The sequence below is a fragment of the Phyllostomus discolor genome, chromosome 7, assembly GCF_004126475.2.
Source record: "Phyllostomus discolor isolate MPI-MPIP mPhyDis1 chromosome 7, mPhyDis1.pri.v3, whole genome shotgun sequence".
Classification (NCBI taxonomy): Eukaryota; Metazoa; Chordata; class Mammalia; order Chiroptera; family Phyllostomidae; genus Phyllostomus; species Phyllostomus discolor.
In genome coordinates, this window is record NC_040909.2 from 6,757,813 (window position 1) to 6,781,422 (window position 23,610).

At 60.1% G+C, this 23,610-nt stretch overlaps 2 protein-coding genes across 3 annotated transcripts in view; one reads left to right on the forward strand and one right to left on the reverse strand.

The window, feature by feature from the left end:
- FYCO1 (FYVE and coiled-coil domain autophagy adaptor 1) overlaps window positions 1–23,610 on the forward strand; it is a 71,432-nt gene that overhangs the window by 33,034 nt on the left and 14,788 nt on the right. For both annotated transcript variants that reach the window (XM_028518701.2, XM_036030431.1), the window contains exons 12-15: window positions 193–342; window positions 1,046–1,257; window positions 3,914–4,058; window positions 20,354–20,449. In XM_028518701.2, coding sequence (XP_028374502.1) covers window positions 193–342; window positions 1,046–1,257; window positions 3,914–4,058; window positions 20,354–20,449 — 603 coding nt within the window. The remainder of the gene's footprint in view (window positions 1–192; window positions 343–1,045; window positions 1,258–3,913; window positions 4,059–20,353; window positions 20,450–23,610) is intronic.
- Window positions 11,331–15,603, reverse strand: CXCR6 (C-X-C motif chemokine receptor 6). Its single transcript, XM_028518702.2, has 2 exons — window positions 15,452–15,603; window positions 11,331–12,597 (listed from the first exon to the last, which is right to left on the reverse strand). Exons 1-2 carry the CDS (start codon window positions 15,587–15,589, stop codon window positions 11,539–11,541), a joined length of 1,197 nt encoding a protein of 398 aa, XP_028374503.2. The 5' UTR covers window positions 15,590–15,603; the 3' UTR covers window positions 11,331–11,538.

The window sequence follows — 23,610 nt, forward strand, 5'->3', positions numbered from 1 at the left end:
GAGGGTCCTCCTGAGTCCAGGACTGATGTGAGGTGACAGAGGGGACCTAGAGTGGGACACGTTTCCAGGGTAACAGTGAGTTCTCCTCCTGTGTCTTGGGCATTTCGGCGTTGGTCTTTTGAAATGAATTGGGGGTGATTCTATTGTTTTCATGGACTCTTTCTTTTTTTCTGACGCGGCTGCGTCCCCCAGGGACAAGGACGCCCTCTGGCAGAAGTCCGACGCCCTGGAGTTCCAGCAGAAGCTCAGTGCCGAGGAGAAGCTGCTCGGGGACGCAGAGGCCAGCCACTGCCTCGACTGCAAGCGGGAGTTCAGCTGGATGGTGCGGCGGCACCACTGCAGGTCAGCGGCGGCCCGCCGGCCGGCGCCACCCCCACCAGGGCCCGGGGCCAGAGCAGGCGGCCATGGCAGGCGCTGGCACTGGGCCTGCCTGTCTGTGAAGAGCACAGGGCTCTTTGGTTGTAAGGGACCTGGGCGAGGCGGGTGTGTCAGGCAGGGTATTAGCAGGGCACTCGGGGATCCCTGAAGGGGAGGAGACTTGAATCCTGATGTGTGGGTGGAGTTGAGGGGACCCACGGGATGTGGGGCACCCAGAGACCGGCAGCCCCGGGCTCTCCCCCAGCCTGCAGGGACCAGAAGGGAAATGGCGTCACTCGACCCCAAGGAGAACAGGGTCTGAGGCTTCCCTGGAGGAACCCAGGGAACAGGACCCCAAGGGCCCAGAAGGGTAGGCTACAAAGAATCTCGGATTGTGGCCAGAGCAGAGGGCAGGGCTCTTGTCTCTCGGGCCTCGGTCCTGCCCGAGGCCTTGTGTCAGGGAGGTGGTCTGGCCTCCCACGGCCTGGGAGACAAAACGTTCTCCCACCCAGCTCTCCAGGGTGGCTTTATTGGAGCCTCACCACATGGGCCTTAAGGCCACTCCCCGAGGTGGGGGCAGAGCCCGGTGTGACGAGAGCCACGTGGCATTGAGGACCCAGCGCAGAGCCCCATTCCGGCACCGTGCAGGTCTCAGGAGGCCTCACCGCCCGTGCGTTTCGGTCCCCAGGGCCTGCGGCCGCGGTTTCTGTTACTACTGCTGCAGCAACTACGCCGTGACCAAGGCCGGGGGCAAGAAGGAGCGCTGCTGCCGGGCCTGCTTCCAGAAGCTCGGCGGGGGCCGGGCCTCCCCGGACAGCACCAGCTCAGGCGCCAGCCAGGGGCAGCCCAGCCCCACCCCGTCACCAGCCCAGGCTGGGCTCCAGGCCACCGGAGGCCAAGGTCAGGCTCCTGCCGCCGCCCTCAGGGTCCTATAGGTGCCGCCCCCCGCCCCCCCCCACACACACACGCGCGCGCGCGCACACACACACACACACACACACACACACACACACACGCCGCTGCCCCATCTCGGCTAGTTCCCGGCAACAAGCTCGGAGTCAGTGTTCCCAAACCCAGGCTTGCCTGAAGGAGGCGCTAGAGTGCCGCCAGTTCGAGACCGCCTTTTCGGAGCAATTAGTCATCGGGGTCTGCTCAGGCGAGACGTGAAGATGGCTTACCTCCTCCTGGTGCGGCTCAGTGTCACGGGCAGGAGGTCTGTGTCCCTGTGAGCTCACATGCTACCCGGGACCGCACCCCACGCTTGGGAGGTGCCCGACATGCCGCCCCTCCCGAGTGACCGCAGGCCGGGCGCTGTGTCTGGGGACGACCGCCTCCCCCCCTCCAACACGCCCCCCATGGCCCACATCCTCGCTCCGTGGCCGAGGAGGGCGTGTTCTCCTCATGCCCTTTCACCTGGCGCGGGGAAGGGAAGCGGTGCTGGGCGCCTGCCGCTCCCGCTCCCCGCACGGCCCCGCTGACCCGCCCGGGCTGCCCCCTCAGGAACCGGCCGGCGGGCGTACCTGGGAGGCAGCGCTGACGCGGCGAGGGCAGAAGTGAGTCTCGTCTCCGCCCAGGCGGCACTGCCCCCGCGCTGGTCCCTGGGGACCCCCTTGCCTCTGCCTGGACCCAGGGCAGCTGGCCATCGGAATAGTCAGGTCCTTCTCCAGTAGACTGGACCGCCAAGGGGCTGGTGGGCTGCGTCACCCGTATCAGGCGCAAAGAACCGCTCGGGGTGGGAGTGTGCTTTGCCCAGCTTCAGTATTTCTTCACATCTTTTGCCCATTTAGAATTTTTTTAGTTACTGAATTTTGAGAGTCCTTCATATATTCTGGATACAAGTTATTTACAGGTAATGTGTTTTACAAACATTTTATCCCAGTCTACAACCTGTCTGTTCATTTTCTGTCAAAGAGCGGACGTTTATCATTTTGATGAAATCCAATCCATTCTTTTTCATGGATTGATTTTTTTTTTTCTTTGTGTAGTCTATGTCTCTTTGCCTAACCCAAGGACTTAAAGATTTTTCAGTTTTTCCTAGATGTTTTATAGTTTTAGGTTGCAGTTTGGGGTCCATGACCCTTTTTTTAAAAAAGATTTTATTATTTTTAGAGGAGACAGGAAGGAGAAAGAGAGGGAGAGAAACATCGGTGTGAGAGAGAAGCATCGATCGGTTGCCTCTCACACATGTCCTATCCGGGGATCGAACCCACCACCCAGGCACGTGCCCTGACGGAGAATTGAAGTGGCCGTCTTTTGCTTTGTGATATGACACCCCCAACCCACTGAGCCACACTGGTCAGGGCTATGATCCACTTTGAGCTCACTTTTTTATATGGTGTGAACTATTAATGGAGATTCTTTTCTTTTTTCTTTTTCTTTTTTTTTTTTTTTTTGCATATTGTTGTCTAGTTGTTTTACTACCATTGGTTGGAAGGTGTCCCCTTTTCCTAAAGAACTGCCTTTGCAGCGCTGTCGGAAGTCAGCCGAGCCTCCCACCCGTGAGTGTAGAACCGTGCTCCAGTAGTTACGGCCCTTTTCTGGGTTCCCTCGGTGCACCTCAGTGTGGATTCCTGGTGCTCGCCTGTGGCTGGGCCTGTGCAAAGCAACCAACCCGGTCCCTTCTCAGCCTGTGCCCCTACCCCTTCATCACGTAGACTTCAGGCGAGAGGAAGAAGCTTCCTTCTAGAGCACAGCCCGTCCCCGCAGCCTTGTGGCAGGCCAGCTGGGAACTCGCGGCTCGCGAAGTGGGATCCTCCCCTCACCCTCCCTGGCTCAGCGGCGCACCTTCTCGTGACAGCAGGGCACAGCAAGGGGCCAGAGCGCCGAGGGCACTAGTTTCGATTTCTGATATGCCCCGTCTCCTCTTTTGTCTGCCTGCCTTCCCCTCTCCCTGTCATTCTTTCTTTCCTCTCACCTCAGCCCGGCTGTCACATTTTCCGTGACACACGCGCGAGAGTGCCTGTGGGCGGGTGGCGGGCGCAGGAGCGTGCAGACAGCATCCTTCCTGCCGGGCGGCCCGCGGAGCCGAACACAAGTGCCCCACTCAGGAACACAGTGGCTGCTGCCACTCCTTGCGAGGAGGGAGGGTGTTTCCCCCACCCAGCCCACCCCACCCCAGGGGGCCGGGTGGACATGCAGGTCAGACCGAAGCCCGATTTCACGGAGGTGTGAACAGGGAGTGTCAGGGGCGAGGCCTCAGCACCACAGAGGGGTGTTCAGGTGTCTGCAGGGCCTTCCCTGGTAAGGCTTTGCCGCTCCTCGCCTTCTAAGCCGGGGGCCGCGGGTGAGGGCTGGAAACCTCTCTAAGGCCCCGGCTCGAGAGAAGTCTCTCAAGCTGGCATTCCGTCACATCTGTGGTCCCCACTCTGCCCCTGGCGTGTCCCGGCAGCCAGTCCTCACGCACCGACAGAGAGCTGTCGGCGGGGTGAGCCCTTGGTGTGTCCTGGTGGCTCGTCCTGCGTGGCTGCACCCCCTCACTTCCCCGAGGCGCCCCCCACCCACCCCGTGCACAACCAACTGTGTTTCTGTTCCCTCCCGGCCTGCCTCTGCGGTCCAGGCGCGCACATGGACCTCCGGCCCCCGGACGACACCATGTTCGACATCATCACGGATGAGGAGCTGTGCCAGATCCAGGAGTCCGGCTCCTCCCTGCCTGAGACACCCACTGAGACCGATTCTCTGGACCCCAGCATGGCGGAACAGTGAGTAGATGTCATCTCCGTCTCCTGAGCGCTCACTGGATGCCTGGCCCTTGTGCTTTCCTGCCAAAGTGGCCAGGGAAGTTCGGGAGCAGGGCTGGCTGCCCCCGCTCGAGGGAGGGTGCCTCGGAACAGGGCTGGGGTAGGAAGGCCCTGGACGAGCACCAGGGCTCGGGGTGGGCGGTGGGAGCCTCATCAGAGACCCCCGGGACGTCCGTGGTCTGCCGATTTCAGCGTGCATTAGGGCCTCTCTTGGCGTGGGCCGCTATGTTCACCTGCTTGGACGCCAGAAACGTGTCTTCCCATAGTTCTACAGGCTGGAATCCGGTCGGCAGCTCGGTTTCTCCCGGGGCCTCTGTGCTGGGCGTGCAGACTGCGGCCGTGCTCCCCCGTGGTTGTCTGTGCACATGCGCCCTGCCGTCTGCGTCCCGTCTCCTCCTCCCCCAGGACCCGGGACACCACCCGGATTGGACGGGCCCGCCCTCTCGGCCTCATTCTCACTGAGCTCTGTCAAGGCCTCGCCCCCCCAATTCAGTCGTGTTCAGACATGCTGGGGGTTGGGACGTCCCGCGAATGTGGGAGGGACGCTCTCAGCCCGTAGGAGCAGCCCCCGCTCTGCCGCCCCCCGCCGGGCCCAGCATGCTGCGCCGCTCTCCAGCAGCTCCCTTCACCCTTCGGGACCACGGCTCCGACTGGACGCCCCGGCCGTGGGGAAGGAAGCTGGGGCTTCTGCCCCTTGTCGTGGGGAGGCAGGCGGGCCCTCCCAGAAGCCCCGCTAGCTCCTGAGGAGCCGCTCGGGGCCCAGCGTTCTACGGGCAGCAAACACACGGGCGGCCCATCAGCCCGCACTGGGCAGCGCCAGGGACCCTCCAGTCCCCCAGCCTGGGCCAGGGCTTCCCCGCTGTCCCCGCTGCTCGTGGTCAGGGACCGGACCCCCAGACGGCTCCCACGCTGCAGAGGACAGCTGATGACCCCACGGGACACCCCTGGGCACTACTTCTCTGTGACCCTGCCCCCACCCCACCCCCCCAGTTTTCTGGGCTAGCTGTTCTCCAATGTGGCTCGTGAGGAGAGTTTTGCCAGTTTCTAAGTATATGTAGTAACTGCACCAAGCGCCACCATATTAAATGTCAAGAGTTTGTGCCGTGTGACCTGTAGGAAAAGGTCAGGCCCCCCTCTGTGGCGGCGTCCATGCGGTTCCCCCGGCAAAGCACTGGCTGTTCAGAAGCGCAACAAAAAGTGGACCTGGCTCCCAGGGCCAGTGCCTCGTGACGCAGCTCCCGTCCAGCCAGGGAGCTGCGTGGCGCTCTGGCTGACCTGCCGAGCCCTCTGTTCCTCTCTTCCTGCCCAGCACTGAGAGGCGGCTAGACGTGACCTGTCATGTCTGTCACCCAGGATTTCTGCTGCAGTGTGGGCGGTGATGCACGTCATCTCCATGGGGCTCTCGACACCGGGGGTTTGGGCTTAGGTGTCCCTCCATGTCCTGTGTCCTCTTACTGGAGAGTGACCACACTGACGGTGGCCCCACGGGGAAAGCCACCCTGACCGCTCCCCCAGGGAAGCCCCTGCTCACCGTCACTCCTGTGGCTCTGGGCCTTTTCTCTCCCTTCTGGAAACCCCCACCTCGGAATTCCTGCCAGACCACATCGGTCTGCAGTGACCTCCCCCGCCCCTGTGGCCCAGTGGTCCCCAGGGCATGTTCCATCCATTAGCACCAAGTCCCCCTGCTGTCACCGCCGGGCAGCTCTTCCCTGCCAGCGCCTGGACTCCCAGGCAGCTGGAGGTGCGGGCAGCAGGGCTGAGCTGCAGGGCCCAGGAGGGCAGCCTGGGGAGGCAGCCTGTGGGGGCAGCCTGCATGAGAAAGTGGCGCCCCTGCCACCCTCTTTCCCTCACCGCCTCGTTCCCCAGTGGGAGCACAATCAGAAGGGGTTCTCACGGCCAACACGTGTGTGTGTGTGTGTTGGTCATGGGAAATCAGGGCGTGTCCAAAGAAACTGCCAGCGTGCTGGCCTGCGGGGTAGATCCGCAGCGGACCAGCAGAACCTGCTTGGGGGTGAAGAGCCAGCCCTCTGCACCAGTTAGGGGCCTGCCTCATCACACACCCTTTCGGTGCGTTAGCTAGGGACTGACCCAGGCCTCTGTGGGAGCTTTTCCCCATATTCCCTTTCTTCCCAAGTTTCAGACCAGTCAGAAACACCAGGAGTCCCAAGAAACCATGGGAGTGTAGAGTCCAGAATGTGAGTAAGCATCCCTGATGCTAGGAAACTGTGAGAAAGAAATCGGCAAGTCCAGAGTCAGAAGTGGTCCCGGGGGGCGGGGGGTGAAGGGCTGCCTGGGAGCTCAGTGGCGGAAGGCCACTCCACCGAGCACTATCCCTGGGCCAGCAGCGTCGTTGACATTTGGCTTCGCCTGGTCCCCGCCCAGCCCTGCACAGACTGGGGTCGTGATCCCCATTTCACTTCAGGTGAAGGCGCCGAAGCCTCAGGAGGCCAGATAACTTGCTCCCTGCAGTCCCCAGCTGGAGGTCGGTCCACCTTAAAGAATGCGGCCCTCTTGGCCAGGCCCCCCTTTCCTCACTGCACAGCAAACACCTGCCCACCCCCTTGCCCCCGTGGCCACGCCTCCCCCCACACAGATTGTGGGGAGCTGACAAACTGTCCGTCTCGCCCCTCCTGGTAGTGATGGGACAGGAAGAGGTCCCCAGATCCAGACTCCCAGGGACACCTGGCAGGATGCCACCGCCTCTCGGAGCGGCCTCCCAGTGTCCTTCTCTCTGCACACAGCTCAGAGCTGGAGAGGTGGCGTGAGGCAGGGACATGCTCTGTCCTTGGATAAAAGGATGATGCCTTCAGAATCCGCCAGTCGTGGCCGTATACCCTCCCCACAGTCACCCCCCTGCCCCCGCCAGGCCCACCCTCTGCCACCTCCCTGGCTGCTCTCAGGGCTGAGGTGGCCGGCAGAGGAGGAAAGAATACTCTGTCGGGCTGGGCCTTGGACCCCTTGGCCTCTGCTCAGCTTCCACCCACGCGTGGCGTCCTGGAGGCCTGGCCTGATGACCAGACAAACGGACCGCATGGCGATGAAGGGCCTAGGCTCCAGAGTCAGACACCCCTGGCCAGGTCCCAGTCTGCCTCCTGCAGGTTCCGTGGCTTCGGGCACCGGGCCCCTGAACTCAGATCCCTCCCCCGTACAGAAGGGACGGGCCAGCACCCGCCCCTAGGGTTCTTAGGGTCAGAGAGGAGTGGGGTGTACAAAGCCCTGAGCCCAGAGCCCGCACCCAAGGAGCCTTCCCTGGGGCCGCGCTGGGTGGTGGTGTTCCGCCTGCATCGTGCGCGTAGAGCCGAGCTGTGCGAGGCTGCCGCTGTGCGCCCGTCCTGGCACCGCGCCCGCCGGTCTTCTCCAGGGACACCGCTCCGGATGCCCGGATGATACTGAGCTTAAACTCACCCACAGGCTGTCTCTACCCCCAGAGTACCTATGCTAGTGATTTCTTTAGAACTGATGCTTCGTGGTCAAATGCTTTTGGGAGCTGTGGTGGGCTTGTTACCAGCCGGGACACCTGACACCTGGTGTGTCATAAACAAAATGAGAACAGGATATGGTGACGATGGTTAGGGCCAGAAAGCCGCTCTGTGCTTAGGTCAACCCGCTGAAGGCGCAGGCTTCAGCGAGTGAGTGGGACTGGCAGGCACCGGCGGCCGCAGAGCTGTGACACCTCTAACCAGCATTGGGGGCAGAGGAAGGGGCTCTTCACGGGGTCCCAGCCTGGGGCTGCTGTGTGAGCTTTGGCACCCGGTAGTCTGTCTGAACCAGCTTCCTCGTTTGCAGAGTGGTGCGGGCTGTTCCGTGAACTATTGTCTGGGCACGCGGAAGGGGGTGTCGCCTTGAGAGCCCCTCGCGGGAGAAGGCTGGAAGGAGCGCCCTGACTGCTCGGGGGGGCCTCGTGTTCTTTGCTCTGCCTCCGCCCCTCCAGCAGGGGCAGCTTGGGGCTTTTCCTCCCACAGCTCCATTCCCTCCGTCCAGAACGCTCATGGGGATCACCTGGGCTTCTCCCAGGTGGCCTGTGTGTCCAGAAGGGGCAGTGTGTCCACCCCTGGGCTCTGCCAAGTGTTGGAAACACAGTCAGGGAGAGGCCACACCTAAGACAAACTGGACTCAACCAGGGTCCCCGCCCAGACTGCCCCCGCCTCCCTCGCCACCAGGCCTCTTACGTGATGCACTTGTGTGCGTGGGCCAAGGGGAGGGTTGCAGGGGGGAGAAGAGCAGGTCTGAGGGCAGGAACGTAGACCTCACGGGCTGTTGTGTGCATGGAGTGAAGTCAAGACACAAAAGCCCGTGACCTGCGTGGGCTGTGCAGTGTCACCAGTGATGCACGGTGTGCACCCAGGCGGGAGTGGGAGAGTCATGTCTGCTCTCAGGTGTCGCAGGTAAGGAAGGGCCCAGAGCCTGGCGGACCAGCGAGCGACTGATGAGTCAGGAAGGTGGAGGGAGATTCAGCGGCGGTGCTGTTCCTGGGGACAGGCGGGCAGGTCTCCTAAGCTGTGGCGCCCAGAGCGAGCGCGTAGAGCATAGGCCGGGGGTGGGGTACAGACCGGCAGGTGCCTGGTCAGAGAGAAGCGGGGGTCCCAGCAGTTGCCCCCGTGTTGCGGTGGCCCGGCAGCCTCAGCATTGGCCCCCAGAGACCCTCGTGCCTCACCTGCCCTCCTGGAGGGAGCACTGTCCACGGCGCCAGCGGTGCGGGCGGCGGAACGGGCCTGGGAGGCCACGTGCTTTCCCAGGGGTGCACAGAGGTGGAGCTGCCACTGAGCCCGTGCCTGAGAGACCCGAGCCCTGCTTCTCCCGTCACACCGCACTGCGTCCCCCGTGGGACCCTGTGGAGAGGCTGCAGGGGCCCGGACGCCCGACTCCTCACCGTGTGTCCCCAGGTAGGAGGGCCTCTGCCTCCGGGGCTGGGCCCCTGCCAGGGAGTCGGCCGGTGGCCCCTCCGTTGCAAGTGCTCCACGTGCAGGCGAACAAAGGGAGGTGACGGAACTCCCCCACTGAAGCAAACTCACAGGAGACGGAAGTCAGCCTTGCGATCAGGAAGAGGGCGGATTTTGTTGTTTGACGGTGGGCTCTGTTGTCCACGGGGCCCGAGTGCAGTCAAGTAACCCTCCTCGTGGGTGCAGGTGGGCACGCTCCCGACGCAGTAGGCGGGGTCACGTGGGCCCTGCAGGGCCCGACCCGCGTGTGGCGACCAGAGTGCACGTGGCGTGCCATGCCCCCCCCCCCAGGGAGGGAAGTGCGCCGCCGTGCCTCACCAACTCGGGTGGCCTCCATGTTGTGGTGTTGGTTCTCTGCTCTTGTTTCGAAAACTTACTCAGGGACGTGGGTTTATGAGATGATGTGTTTTAAGCATGTGGTTCTGCAGCGCGTCATCTGCGTGCTGCACTGCGTGCCATCACCCAGAGTCTGGTCTCCTTCCGTCACCACGTGTTTGACCCCGCACCCTCCCCAACCCCTCCCCACACGCCTTAGCCTCTGCCGACACCATCCTGCTGTTTGTGTCAGTGGATGTTTTATTACTCCTTTTTTTAATCCCCACCTGAGGATATATTTATTGATTTCAGAGAAAGAGGAAAGGGGAGAGAGAGAGAAAAAAAAAACAGTGTGAGAGAAACATCGATCAGTTGCCTCCTGCACGTGCCCCAACTGGAGACCCTAAGCACAGCCTAGTTGTGCACCCTGACTGGGGATCGAACCTGCGACCTTTCGGTGTGCAGGACGATGCTCCAACCAACTGGGCCACCCAGCCAGGGCTTGTGTGTTCCTTTCGTTTGTTCATTTGTTGCTTTCTGTTCTGTATCCCACCTCATGAGTGAAATCATGGTCCTTGGCCTTTTGCATCTCACTCACTTCACTTAGTAAGCGTAATTCTCAAGATCCATTCAAATTGCAGTGTTTCACCTTTTCTTGTGGCCGAATAGGTTTGCTAGTCTGGTGAGAGAGAACCATAACTTCTGCCGTTTTGGAGTAACCCCCTGCCCCCCCCCGCCCCCGCCCATGAGACCAAACTGTGCTAAGTGTTCTGCGTGCATCACCTCGAGTCCGCACGCCAGCGCCGAGAGGTCAGACTTGTGTCATTGTCCCCGTTTCACCAAAACGAAAGAGGTGACGAGACTACCGGCTGGCCTTACCACCTCCTAGGGGACGGCGCTGGGATTGAACTCTGGTCTGTCTTAAACCTCAGAACCACGCCGTCCAAGCCCGCTCTGACCCACGTCCCCTGTTGTCAGCTGGTCCTGATTTTGGCGAGGGACGAGTGACCCATGAACCGAAAAGACCACTTGAAGCCTGTGGAGCAGATAGGATCTAATAAACAGGCCCCGGTGTCTGACATTTAAAACTCTGCCTCGTCCTGTCGCCGCATCACGGAGACGAGCAAGGGCGCCCGCAGTCTAGGGGGAGGCTGGAAACCACAGCGAAGGCGCTGGCTGTGTGCCCTGATGTGTTCCACTTCCTTGGGGGAGCGGCGCCCTGAAAGTTTGCACCTTTTAACTTGTTTCTTGTGCCCTGAGCCCCCAAAATAACCTCTTTTGATGTATTCCAGACATACCACATTAAAGTAGAAGGTACCCCAGGGATAAAAGTAGTTTGGAGACTTAAAAAGCTTTATTTCTTCCTCATGAGAATTATGTGCTCTGTGGTATATGTGTGTAAGAATCATACGTACGTGCATACATAAAGGGTTTGTGCGCGCATGTGTGGGAGAGGCGTGGGATAATTCAGTTTTAAAATGAGCAGACCCACCGAAGAGTCCGTTTCAGAAACGCTCCTCAGACGCACGGTAGCCTTGAACTCCGCCGTGCACGGTTGTCCGGCCTCCTGGGGACCCCTGGAGAGCTCAGCCAGGCAACTCATTTGGGCCCATTCATGGTTGCTGGTGGTAGTCCCTCAAGGATCAATCACGGAGAAATGAAAACACCTCCCTCCCTATGTAGAAGCCAGACCCTGCAGAACCTGATCTCACTTGCAGGGTGGCCGAGGCCTGAGCCCCGAGGGCCGGCGCCTGTTTCCCCGGCTGCCTTCATCTCCCCCGCCTCCCAGGAGCCAGAGGAACCTCCTGAACGTGGGAGCTCAGCGTGTCCCCTGCTTCTGCAGCTCCGTGGGCCACGCCCCCTCTCCAGCCTCCAGTCCAGGCTCCGTGAAGGGGGACCCGAGGGTTTTAGAGTCATGCGTCATTCCCTTTGGTGTCAGGACTCTTGGGGATGGAGGAAGGAGATTCCTTCCAGTTTGTAGACCCCGCTTTGAGCTCCAGGCCTGGGTGTTTGAGGAGAGAACAGGTGTGTCCGTGCCTGAGAAGCAGCATTCCACACCAGCTGTAGCATTTGCTTACGTGTCCGTGAAAACCTACACCCTGTGAACTCGGCCTTCCTCTTCCCGTCCCGGGGACGCAGCCCCGCTCCCGCCAGCTCCCAGGCCGCCCCTCCGAGCCCCGCAGGGCCTACAGCTGGAACATGCTGGTGGCCTCCGCGTGGTGGGTAGTCGAGCCCGTCTTGGAAGTATTCTCTGAAAAATTCTGCCTCGAGACTCCCAGGTAAGGGAGGCAGCCAGTGTCCTTCATGAGCTTCCAGAAGTTCTTCTGAAACTTCAGGCCCACGAAGGCGTAGAGCACAGGGTTGAGGCAGACCCGCAGGTAGGCGATGGCCTCGGTCACCACGACGGCGTACTGGAAGCTGGTCCTGCTGTGGTACTCCCAGCTCTGGCTGCGGATGATCTTCACGACGTTGAAGGGCGTCTGGGTCACCAGGAACAGAGCCACCACCAGGAAGATGATCTTGAGAGACTTGTGTCTGTGGAAGCCTCGGGCGTGAAGCAGGTTCTTGATTATGACCGAGTAGCAGACGACCATGACAGGCAGCGGCAGGAAGAACCCCATGGTCATCTGGATGGCAAGGACCACGGTGGAAATCTCCTCATTGTGGGAGCTGCAGACGAGCTTGTCCAACTCACGGGTGTCGCCGTGGATGATCTGAGGCAAGGAGACCAGCAGGGAGACCACCCAGGTGGACAGGCAGATGGCCTTGGCCCAGCTCATCCGCTTTGCCTTCTCGTTGTAGGCCTTGGTGGCCTGAACCACCGCCATGAAGCGGTCCACGGTGATGCAGACGAGGGTGAGCATGGACGTGTAGAAGTTGGAAGTGTAGATGCCCAGCAGGACTTTGCACGCGATCCTGCCGAAGACCCACCCGTGGATGCTCGCATAGGCCCAGAAGGGCAGAGTGCAGACGAACACCAGGTCGGCCAGGGGCAGGTTCATCAGGAACACGTCCGTCAGGCTCCTCAGCTTCTGGTAGAAGACGTATATGACCAGCACGAGGGAGTTCCCCACCAGGCCGCAGACGAACACCGCCACGTACACGCAGGGCAGGAAGACCTGGTGGAAGCGCAGGAAGCGTTGGTGCTCCTGGCTGCTGCCGCTGCCACCGCCGCTGTCGGAGGTGTTGAAGAGCCCGTAGTCGTCGTAGTCGTCGTCCGCCATGGTGTCCGCTCTGACGAACGCCTGAGAGGCAGAGCACAGGGACTGTGTCTGGGGCTGAGGGTCCCCGCCGCCTGTCCCCCCCCGGACCAGCCGTTGCCCACATTTAGGGGCAGGTGGTCCCCTCCTAAACCCACCCCTGCTCAGCCCCCTACCAGCGCCGTCTAGTACACGGGAGACAGCGAGTCCAACAGGGAAACTGCCCGATGGGACAAGGAGTTCTTCATCAGCCCCAAAATCCCGAGGGTGTCCGCCGTCTGGGACACCACGCACCTTCCGTGAATCACACGCTGACTCTGCAGCCGCAGGTGCCTGTGGTGACAGCGGGGCGGCGTCCTCCGGAGGAGGAGCAGCGCCCGTCTCCACCTGCCGGTGCCTCGCAGCCGTGCCCGCCCACCCTGCACCCCGTTTGTTCTTAGGTTAGACCCCAAACCACTCGTGAAGGCTAAGGCCTATATTCCCCTTCCAGGGGGTCCACCGTCAAGGAGACCGGAGACCAGGAGGTGTATGGGGGGTGGCCGGGACTCCTCTGCCCAGGTGGCCCGTCTGTCCTGTCCTTGCTCTCAACTGCACACATTTTAAAAGACAACCGACAGAAAATCAAGGTGCGGAAAAGCACGTGGGCCCAGCACTTTGGCCGAACTGACCCCCCGCCAGGGCCTGGGGGGTTCTCCTCACAGCCCAACCCCAGCGTCCTCTCCCACCGCCTGTCACAGTCACCACGTGCCACCATCGAAGCCTGTTTCCTGAAGACGTCCTGGCCTTCAGGCATCTCTTTCTTTTTAAGATTTTATTTAATTATTTTTAGAGAGAGAGGAGGGGAGAGAGAGAAATATTGATTGGTTGCCTCTGGCCCGCAACCTGGGCCTATGCCCTGACCTAGAATCAAACGAGTGACCTCTCAGTTTGCAGGCCCATGCCCACTGCACTGAGCCACACCAGCCATGGCGTCAGGCATCTCTTAAAAGGTGGGTCTCCCCCGAAGGGAGCATGGCTTTAGCCTTAATGACTAGCAGTTTGGGCCACGGGGCCTCCTATAGCAGGTGGAAGGCCTGGTCAAAATGGGACGCCAGCTGGGCGGGTGGCCAGAGGCCTGGGCCAGCCCTGCAGTGAGGCTTGTAGCAAAGCCCAGGTAGCTGCCCTTCTCCCCTTGGGCCCCAGCCCTTCAGGCCTGGCCCTTCCCTTTGACCCTTCTGTCTTTGACCCGTGACTCTACTGAGGACCACAGGCAGGACGTAGAGGTGATGTGGCCCGTGGCATGGGCATGGGGCCCTGGCCTAGAGTCACCACACACAGCGGCTCGTTTCTGGGGACCTGGTGCTGTGGCTGCTGGTATCTCAAGAACTTTAGTTTTTGTGTTTTTTTTAACTGAAACAGACATTCTTTATCGCACATTTCAAAGTTGGAAGGAGGAGGCCGAAGAGTCAAAACACCGACTGACCAGACAAGGGCCCGTGAAAGGAGGCATCATCGGTCCTCCCCGATCTCTCGGAGACTCTCCCCGAGTGGAGGCGCGTCAGCCCCGGTGCTGCCCCCTCGGTCTTTCCTGGGAGCAGAGTGCCTTTCTCTGCCAGGAAGGACCTTGCCTTTGAAGGGCGAGGCGACTCGGCAGAAAGTCCCTGCCCCCGGACCACAGACGCTCATTCTCGGAGTGCAACCGGCCCGCGGCAGGCGGCAGGCGCCGCTGGCTCCCCGGGCTCCGGGGGCAGGCAGGGCAGGCGGCGGGTGTGTGTGACTGCTTCACGAGCGGCCAAAATTCCCTCGCTGTTTAGAGCATGAAACAGGAAGCTCTGCTTTTCTTAAGAGTAACGTCAGATCTCCACAACAGCTCAGCTTTCTTTTGAATCCTGTCAAGGCTGTTGCTGGGTCCTGGCTCTAGCGTCACGCAGCCCCCCAAAGGGCCCGAGCAGATTCATCCGTGACAGTCCGTGCACTTTGGTGGTGTGTCACCTGGCCGGGACTGCGTGTTCTGTGCAGACAGTGCATTAAAAATTCCTTTGCTAGAAACGTGAAGACCATGCATTTATCTCCTCTACCCAAACTTACATGTTGATTTCCAAACATTTTTTAAAAATAGTAATATATGCAACTTTGGGAACAGTGTAAATGTCTGACCATAAAAATATAAGTTAGAATTCAGAAAAAGTATAATTAATGTTTAGGAAGTACTTTAATACTTCGAAAAATTGAATACATTTAAATTGCTCAGAAGAATGTAAGCACAAAATTAACATCAGCTGTTCCTGTTACAATGAACAGGTGAAAAAGGAATATAAAATCGATCGTGGTTCTTAACCTTTGATCATAAACCCCTCCAGGAGCTGCTTCCCATGAGCTGCGGACCTTGCCTTTGGAGACATGCACACACACCCCCCTGCAGTTCTGGGGGGTTGTGAACCCTCAAACTCTGCCATACATTCAGTGACTACATTTTTTCAAACAGAGAAATGACCAGATTTTAATCAGCAGTGCGCTTCCAGCTGGTGAAAGTAGGGCCACTTATTTCCCTTACATTTTCCAAAATTTCTATATACAGCACTGTGTTGTGACAAGAAAGCAAACCGTACTCTGACATAGCAGCCTGCCATTAAACGTGAAAGAAACAAAACCAGAAAGGTTATTCAGCGAACAGGCAGACGGTGACTCTCCATCCCCCGGGGATTAGGTCTTCGCCCCACAGAACCACGAGCCAGCAGGCACTTACTGCGAGCCCTGCACCACGTTAAGTCATTTCCACGGCCCTCCAACCCTCGGCGGCACACGGCGGAGACGGAACGCGAACCCAGAGCAGCTGCGCTGTGCACGCGTGAGCCCGTGCATCTTCAGCAGAACCTGGGGCCCTGGCATTTACCTATAAAGACGACGAGGAATGACTCACCAGCCGAGGTGCTCTGTCAGATGGTTCCAGAGATGAGCTCTGCTCCACAGCAGGGGCTACCTCTGCCCCTCTGTGATGTGGTCCATGTTTCCGCCGAAAAGCTTTTAACTCTTGGTGATTGGAAGAGACCTCACCCATCAGCTAGATCAGAATCCACATGACCAGCCTGCACCCATGCAATTTCGGGTCAAAGATAGGAAGCTGTGGTTCTGCTACTGTGAACTCCCTGCCCCCAGGCTGGCAGCTGTTCTGTGGGGAACTGAGAGAGGTGTGACTTGTAAGCCGAAGGGGAGCAGCGGGGACTCCTGGCTCGGGCGGCCCGCTGAAGGTGGCGTCCGCGCCTCCAGGTCATTTCGCTCACTAGTCACGCGTCTCCTGGGAACAGTGTGACTCTGGACATTTAAGTCCACGCTCCGGCCTGGGCCGTGCGTGTGTGCGTGCAGCTCCGACAGGGGAGCCGCCGCCGCCGATGCACAGCAGCTCTGCAGAGTGTGTCCCTGTGTCACAGGGGAGGGTGTGCAGGCTGCACCCGCGACAACGGTCCCGTGTGCATGCAGCCGGCACTTCCAGGAGCAGACCCAGCTCTCCGTCATTGCCAGGCCAACAGGCCGATGTCTCTCGGGCTGTGGTCTGAGGCAGCCCTGCCTCCCGAACCCGTGCCGCCTGGGCCCTGCAGCCCGCAGCACTCACCCGCCCGGCGTGTGCTGGCTCAGCTGGTTTCCTGAGGCTGCCCTCTCCGCTCCCGGAACTCCCCGGATAGCGAGCACCCTGACTCTGTCTGCTCCAGTTGGTCTCCGTGGTCCGAAAATGCTGGCGCTTCTGGGAAGTAACACTCAGGAGGCAGGACTTGGAGGAATGGTGCCTGGGTCACGTTCCCCCGTGACCCCCCCCCTCCGTGGGAAGGATACCAGGTAGAGATGTGGACTCCACTGCTTTTTTCCCAGAAGCAGCCACCCTCTTGCTCCCCCTGCTGAATGCACCCTCTCCTGTGGCTCTTCCTGAGGGCAGCGTGTCAGGCTTTGGGACCAGTGACTAGTCGCAGCCTTGGGGTCTGGAGACCAAATGCCCAGTCCCACCAGGATGTGGGCCCTGACCTGGGTGCTCCTGTGTGCGGCCGTCCAGTCCCAGTCACTTGCCAGTGAGGAAGCGGGTTAGAGAGGTTAGAGGTCAGCTTGCTGGCCCGAGAACACACCTGCAAGATGCTTTTGAATGAAGTAGGTCAGACTGTTCTTTCCCCAAGCCGGTACACACAAAGTGTTCCCCAAGGGCGGGAACCCTGGCGAGGTGTGGATTGTGTGCCCCTGGACCGACGGGCAGGGGGACGGCCGGGTAGGTGCGCAGACCCAGGACAGGCCAGCAAATGGACAAGCCAAGCCGAACACTGGAGGGGGCGCGGGCCAAAGCACCCGTCCTTCCAAAGGACGCCCTCTGGGGTGAAACAGCCCGTTGGAGACAGCCAGCCTGTCGTTTTAGAATCTGTGAGCTTTGGGAGATGAGCTTTCTCCCCAGGGACAAGCCAACCACGTCGTTTAGGATCGGTCCGTGAGGCGGGGTTGAAGGGCCGGAGCCTTGCCAACACGTGCTCGGCCGTGCCCTCCTCCCTCAGTCATCGCTGGTATCCGTGGGGACGAGCAGGCCCCCACCTGCTGCCCGCCACCCCTGTGTGCTCCAGCATGGGGGGCGGAGAGGGGGGTGTGTACATGAGAGAACGTAGAGGCATTTGTCATAACTGTTCTCCACGGGACGTTCTCCAGTGAAAAACCTGCAGCTCAATTGGAGGAACGAAGCCACTCACCATGTGGGGGCCAGAATTTTATTTCAGCCACTTCACAAAGTGCCTTCTGTTAACTGCCAGTTTGTAGTGTTCGCTGTTTCGAGGGTGTTCACTTTTCTTTGAAAGAAAACTCCAAAGGCAAAGACCCACTCCTGTGTGCTGGGTTTCCCCGGAACACTGAAACATTTTCTAAGCAGAACGGAGGGAAGAGTACAAGGGAAGCGGCAGCCGCGCCTGCTGCAGAGTTCCCTCGGACGCCAGGCTGTGTTGACCTGCGCGCTCACCCCGAACACCTGGCGTGCTCGGCCAGAACCGTCAGGGTCGGGGACGAGCCAGCTACTGCTGCCGGCAGGAGAGGCCAGCTGCAAGGCATCGGCGGGTGAGGGGGCTGTGGAGGGTGAGTTCAAAATCATCCTCTGAAAAGTAGCCCCGCACCAGAAGGCAGCAGCAAGGGAGTTGGGTGTGGCTTGCTCGGCGGCGCCCCCTGGTGTTGGTTGTGAGGATGGGCTTGCTGGTGTGCCTGTTGTGTCAGGCCATAGTTATTTACCAAGTAATGGGAACTCAGAGTTCCAGAAGTGCTCTTCTTTGCTTGTTTTTCAGGCAAAAAGAAAAACCAATAACTGAAAGAGAAAGCACTAGGAATTTACTTTAATAGTAAAATAAAAGGGCACCCCCGATCCGTAGTGAAGGCGACACATGAAATGACTCAGCACAGCCTCCCGGACCGAGCTGGTCGGCAGAGCCTCAGTGACGGGCACGGCCTGCGTCCCTGCTGCCCGGCGCGGTGACCACCAGCCTGCATGGCCACTGAGCGCTCAAAGTGTGGCTGGTGCAACGAAGGAAACAAAATATTTTTTTCTAATCTTGATAAATTTGAGTTGAAATAGCCACATGAGGCCAGCGGCTACTGTACTGGACAGTGCGTTTGTAAACCAGAGACTCTGTAGTCCACAGGAGGCGGGTCGCAGCTCGGGGCCGCGCGGGGGGCTGCAGGGCTGTGTCATCAGCCGCAGCACCGCTCCCGGCTACTCCGGGCTCGGCCGGGCAGAGAGCAGATAGATGCGACCTCCGGGAGAGAGCGTCAGCAGGACGCTCCAGCCACGGGGGCCTTCTAGGCGGCTGGCCCTTCCCCAGCCAATCTGATCAAGCAGGGACTCCGCTCCCTGGGTAGGCTGTAGAGCTGAGGTTGTACAGCAATCAATTTAAAAAGAGACGGAGGCGCTTTGATTTGTGAGAAGGAAGTACAATAGATGCCAGCTGCAGAGACCAAGCTGCAGGAACCCCACCTGTCCCTCGTCCGTCATCCATCATCCAGGTGGGCTGGCGCCCTGGGCCATGTTCCCAGAAAGTGCCCCAGTGTCCTTCTCATCTGTGGTCACCACGTCACCCTGACTTGGTTCCAAAGTGGAGCCTTGGCCCTGTCCTCCGTCGCAGGCATCTGACGCGGAAAACCGCCTTCGCCCGAGGCACGTAACTAGACATTTATCGGGCAGAGGCTGTGTGCAAGGCAGGTGGCCACCCTCAGGGTGGAGCGGGATGACACAGAGGTGCGTGCCTCAGGACAGGTTCGGCCGGACCGGCCATCCGGGAACTCAGCAGGGACAGGTGACACGCCGCCGTCCTCCGTCTGAGGCCCCCAGAGCTGGCAGTGAGCTCCCATGGCCGGAGCCACGGGAGGAGGAGGTCACCTCTGGGCAGCGAGTTTGTCTCACCCTTCCCAGCAAAGCACCTCGGGGACAGCAGAAGGCAATGGGTCTGGTAGGGACAGGCTGCCCCCTAGTGGCCATGCTTTTCTCTTACAGTTTCTCATCCTTGGACACCTCCTAAGGGTCGTTCAGACATCCTCCACCGTGCCCCGTAGGGACGGCAGAAAGTCACCTCCATCACACCTGCTGCCTAGGTGTGGGCGTGGGGAGACGTAAAGTCAAAACAAGAGCCTCGCAAAGCAATACCGACCCTCTCGATGTACATGGATCATTTCTGTTCTGTGCTTTAATGTTGGCCATAACTTACTTCAGTTGATTCACAACCCCCTAAATGGGTGGTGACTCACAGTCTGATAATCTGTTGAAAAGGACCCTGCCTCTAGTCTTTGCCTTCCAGGCTGCAGGGCCCGCCTGGGGAACGCTCCCAGCCCCGCCCCCGCCCACCTCACTCGGCCGCCTCCTGCGGGGCCTCCGCCTGGGTTGGCAGGGGTCGGGGCCCTCTCTGGGAGTCACCGACTCAGGGTCTCCTCCACGGGTCTGCCCCCAGGTCGTTCTTGTCCATAGGGGTTAAAGATACTCCGTGGTCAAGTAAATACAGAAACACTAGATTGAAAATGTAATGGATAACTTTGATGCAGGGCTTCTCCGAGCCTCGAATTTACTGTGACTTTTTAAAGTGTGCTGTGACTGCCCTGACCGGCGTGGCCCGGCTTTGTGGGCATCCCACAAAGCAAAAGGTCGCAGGTTCGATTCCTGGTCAGGGCATATGCCTGGGTTGCAAGTTTGGTCCCCAGTTGGGGGCGAGTTCAAGAAGCAACTGGTCGATGTATCTCTCACACATCGATGCTTCTCTCCCTCTCTTTCTCCCTCCCTTCCCCTCTAAACTAAAGAAAATCTCTAAATAAAGTAAAGTATGCTGTGACTTCCTAAGAGAGTGTGAGCTGTCCCCCTCCCCCAGCACGGCGTCCCACCAGACACACTCTGGGAACCACAGATGTCCCTGCGGCCAGGTGGCCCTCGCTGCTGGCCCTGCCCCACAGCCTTCCTCTCAGCCCCATCAGCCCTGGGCGCCGGTCTCGTTCCCAGAGATGGACCAGCACAGGCTCGTCTGGTCGCGGCCTGGCGCTGAGAAGGCGGGGTCCGTGCCACTGCTGCCCCGTCCCGTGGCTGCAGCCTGCGGGGTGCAATGAGGGGCGGTCCTTTATCATAGGGTCTTCCCCTGGGGAAGCTGTCATCAGGGGAGTCACTGCCGCCCTGGTGTCCTTTCCCCGTTCAGTGGCCCTCAGCCCACAGAGTGTGCCAGGCCCCTCTCCTGGCCTCCAGGACTGAAGGATTTCCCACGACGTTTGAGGTTGGCTTCGTGACTCCCAGGAAGAGCGCCTAAGGGTGTGTGACCCTGCATTCTCGTTCGTGCCATTTCAGGGACGCCACGTCCAGCTCGCTGACCCCGGAGGACTCCGAGGACATGCTGCTGGGGCAGGACACGGAGATCCGCCTGCTGCGGTCCGGAGAGCTGATGTGAGTGCCGGGCGCAGGGCGCCGCTCCCCAGGGTGGTGTTTGGGGGGCAGAGGGACTGTCCCTTCCGGTGTGGGGGCTGGAAGGCACCCTCCCGTGGCTCTGACTCGGCACCAGTGGTAGCTTCCAGGTGACATGTTTTTAAGATATAACTTACATACAGTGGAACCCCCTTCACAGCGTGTAGCGCTTGGACTTGGACAAACGGGAGGGTGCGTCATCACCAGTCACCCTGCTCAGGGTCACAGCCAGCCCTGCTCCCCACCCCTGCCCCGGGGAAGCCGAGGTCTAGGAACGAGAGCTGACCGGCCCCAAGGGACCAGTCTTGATGAAGACACAGCCCAGATCCCTCGCCTCGAAGTTCCCCGCGCCCCTGGGTGTCCATCCCTGTCCCACAGGCATGCCCTGCAGTCTGCTCTTCTTGAAAATAACTTTCTTTTCTTGTCGTGGAAGCAACACACTTTCAATGCAGAAAGTTAGGGAAGTAAGGATAAGTACATGCATGGTTTTTACCATAAATAATCTACGTTGTACCTTGCAGTCCTTTCAAACTCAGTATTGCGTGAGTATTTCCCCGTAGCAGCCGTTTTCTCCAGCGTTGTTTGTGTCCGGCGGCTGCACAGCTGCCGAACAGCCGCCGAACAGGCCCAGCACCCAGTCTCCGGTGTTCCTCCCGCACCTCCCGCACCTCCCGGGTGCAGCTGCTGCCCGAAGCCCTTAGATTGAGAGCACGTCCGTGAGCCACACGGAAACAGACCCTGCCCTCAGGCTCAGCGCCGAGTCTGGGGGGCTCGGCCCACAGTGAAGGTGGGAAAGGGCGTCATGCACGCGACGCTGGAGGGCAGTGCTCGCCCTGACAGGGAAACAGAGAGCAGGGTGGGCGGCGGGGGAGTCTGCCGTTTCCAGCAGAGCGACCCCAAAGAGGTGAGACGCGGAGGAGCCGCACATCACTCCGGACCCTGCTGGCCGTGGTGAGGACTTTGGTTTTTGACTGAGGGAAAGCGAGCCCCCGAGTTAGGTGTGAGCAGAAGGGCAACTCCCTCCAGTTTACAGCTGGAAGAGGCCCGCTCCCGCTGCTGGGGAGCGTGGCTGAGGGGGGGGGTCAGGGGCAGAGGAGGGAGACCAGCAGCGTTTGCATCTACAGCGCGAGAACTGTGGGCGCTGGCTTTTGTTTCAGATTATTATTGGAGCAGTGGTAGCAAACCCCTGATTTGTTGTTATTAGCGTCTCCTCTCGGGGGACTGGGTGTTGTTCTTTACTGAAAATGTGGTGTCTAGAAAGGTTAAAAAGACTAAAGGCTCAACCCAAGTAATGATGCAAGGGGAAGATTCTGGAAGGCATGACCCAAGTCATGATGCAAGGGGAAGATTCTAGAACTCGAAATTACAAGGTGACCCAGCCTGGGCGGGGCGTCCCGCCAACCAGTGACCGCGTGCACAGTGATGCGTTAGCATTCCGTGTTCCAAGGCCTCTCTTCCACGGCGAGCCTCTCTAGTTTCTCTGCCAAGTGTAAATGTTGGAAAAGGCCTTTCATACATAGTTAGAAATAACGCCCCAACTCATGTGGCTCAGGGGATTGAGGTCGCCGGTTCGATTCCTGGTCAGGGCACATGCCTGGGCTGTGGGCCGGGTCCGCAGCTGAGGGTGTGCGAGAGGCAGCCCATAATTAGAAATAAAGCTTAACACATGGAAAAATGTTTTGTGGAATTAAGTTTTCACAAAGGTGAATGACTTCGGTCAGAGCTGTTCTTTAGAGCATTTGGGTTTTGAAATCATTGATTAGTCAGTCCTCTCATTAGCACAGCTTCAGGGAGTATTTCCGTCCCTCCCTGCAGCTGCGCAGACAGACAGACCTCAGGCGCCGCTGCCAGCTGCCTCACAGCCGGGGGCAAGTTACCCGATCCCTCCGTCTGTAGTCTCCACCCCCAGGTCAGGAGGACGGTGATAGATCGTCTCCAGGAAACGCCCCCTGGAGCCGCTAAGACTGGCCACCACCCAGGGGCAGCCCCCAGCCAGCGCGCCGCCTCTGGAGTTGCCGGGCCACTCCGTCACTCAGGCCGCGTCACGGAGACCCCCCACTGGCCTTAGGTTCATCCTCCTCGTTCCACACCAGCCAGGGGGCGGGCGTGCTTGCTTCTGTGTGCGAACGAGCCCACGGGGGCCGAGCGAGGGTCCGCCCTGTGGCAGTGAGCGCGAGGCAGGTGCCAGGCCCAGGCCCCTCTGGCTCCAAGCCTCAGTCACCCCACCGCGTCTGGGTCCCGCAGAGGCCCCGTGCTCAGAGGGCCCCTCCCGGAAGAGGCCGTTCCCCACCTCTTGGGGGTTAGACCCAGGAGCACCGCCCCGAGGCCATCGTGCCAGCCCTCGTGAGAGAGAGTCTGGGGACGGGGCCCAAGGTGGCGGTGGGCTGGGTGGGAACCGCACTCACGTGCTCCCAGGCCCAAACTGGAGTTGTAACCAAAATACAGAACACTCGGCCTGAACAACCCGCTGGCGACTAGCTTAGCGACAGTCTTGAAACCAAGCCCGTCAAGAGGGACGGCGCAGAGACGGGGAGAGGGCTGGCCCTTCTCTCCAGAGGGGTGTCTCAGCTGCGGAGCCCCCCCCCAGGAGTGAGGGGTCTCCACCCTACTCCGGGCCCCCAGCCCAGAGCACCAGAGCAGCAGAGCCGGGAGAGGCGCCCACATGGCATCTGGCTGTGGAACTCAGTGGGGACTCTGCCCGCCAGGCAGAGACAGGCTTCTGCTAGGAACCCGGGCGCCCCCTCGAAGGTCCAGCGCACCGAGTCCCGTCCGCAGACACTTACCCCGGGCTCCGGTGGAGGCGAGGCGGAGGAGCGGGTCCTGGGAGAGAGCCTGGGTTAGCGGGTCAAGGGAGCGAGCCGAAGGCCAGCCGCCAGGGTCCCCGTGCTGAGTCCCTCTGTTGCACCACAGTGCTGTCTGTCCTGAGTGGGGCCCTCCCCTGGGACCGCAGCCCCGGGGCGGAAACAGCCCCACCCTGCAGAGGTCCGCGGAGCAGAGGAGTCATCTGACTGGGAGTTGTGTGGCTCTGGGACAGAGGTAACTCCCCCTCGCCGTCCCCCCAGCCTCCCCCTCACCGGAGAGGAAGAATCCTGGACAGACTCCATTGCATAGTTTTAGGACATGGTCCGTTTTTCCTTATATGC

Coding starts and splice junctions, on each gene's coding strand:
- CXCR6 (XM_028518702.2), bottom strand. CDS start 15,589: ATGGGTGAGGTCTCTTCCAATCACCAAGAGTTAAAAGCTTTTCGGCGG. Junction 12,598..15,451: donor CTGACAGAGCACCTCGGCTG/GTGAGTCATTCC, acceptor TCTGCCTCTCAG/GCGTTCGTCAGAGCGGACAC.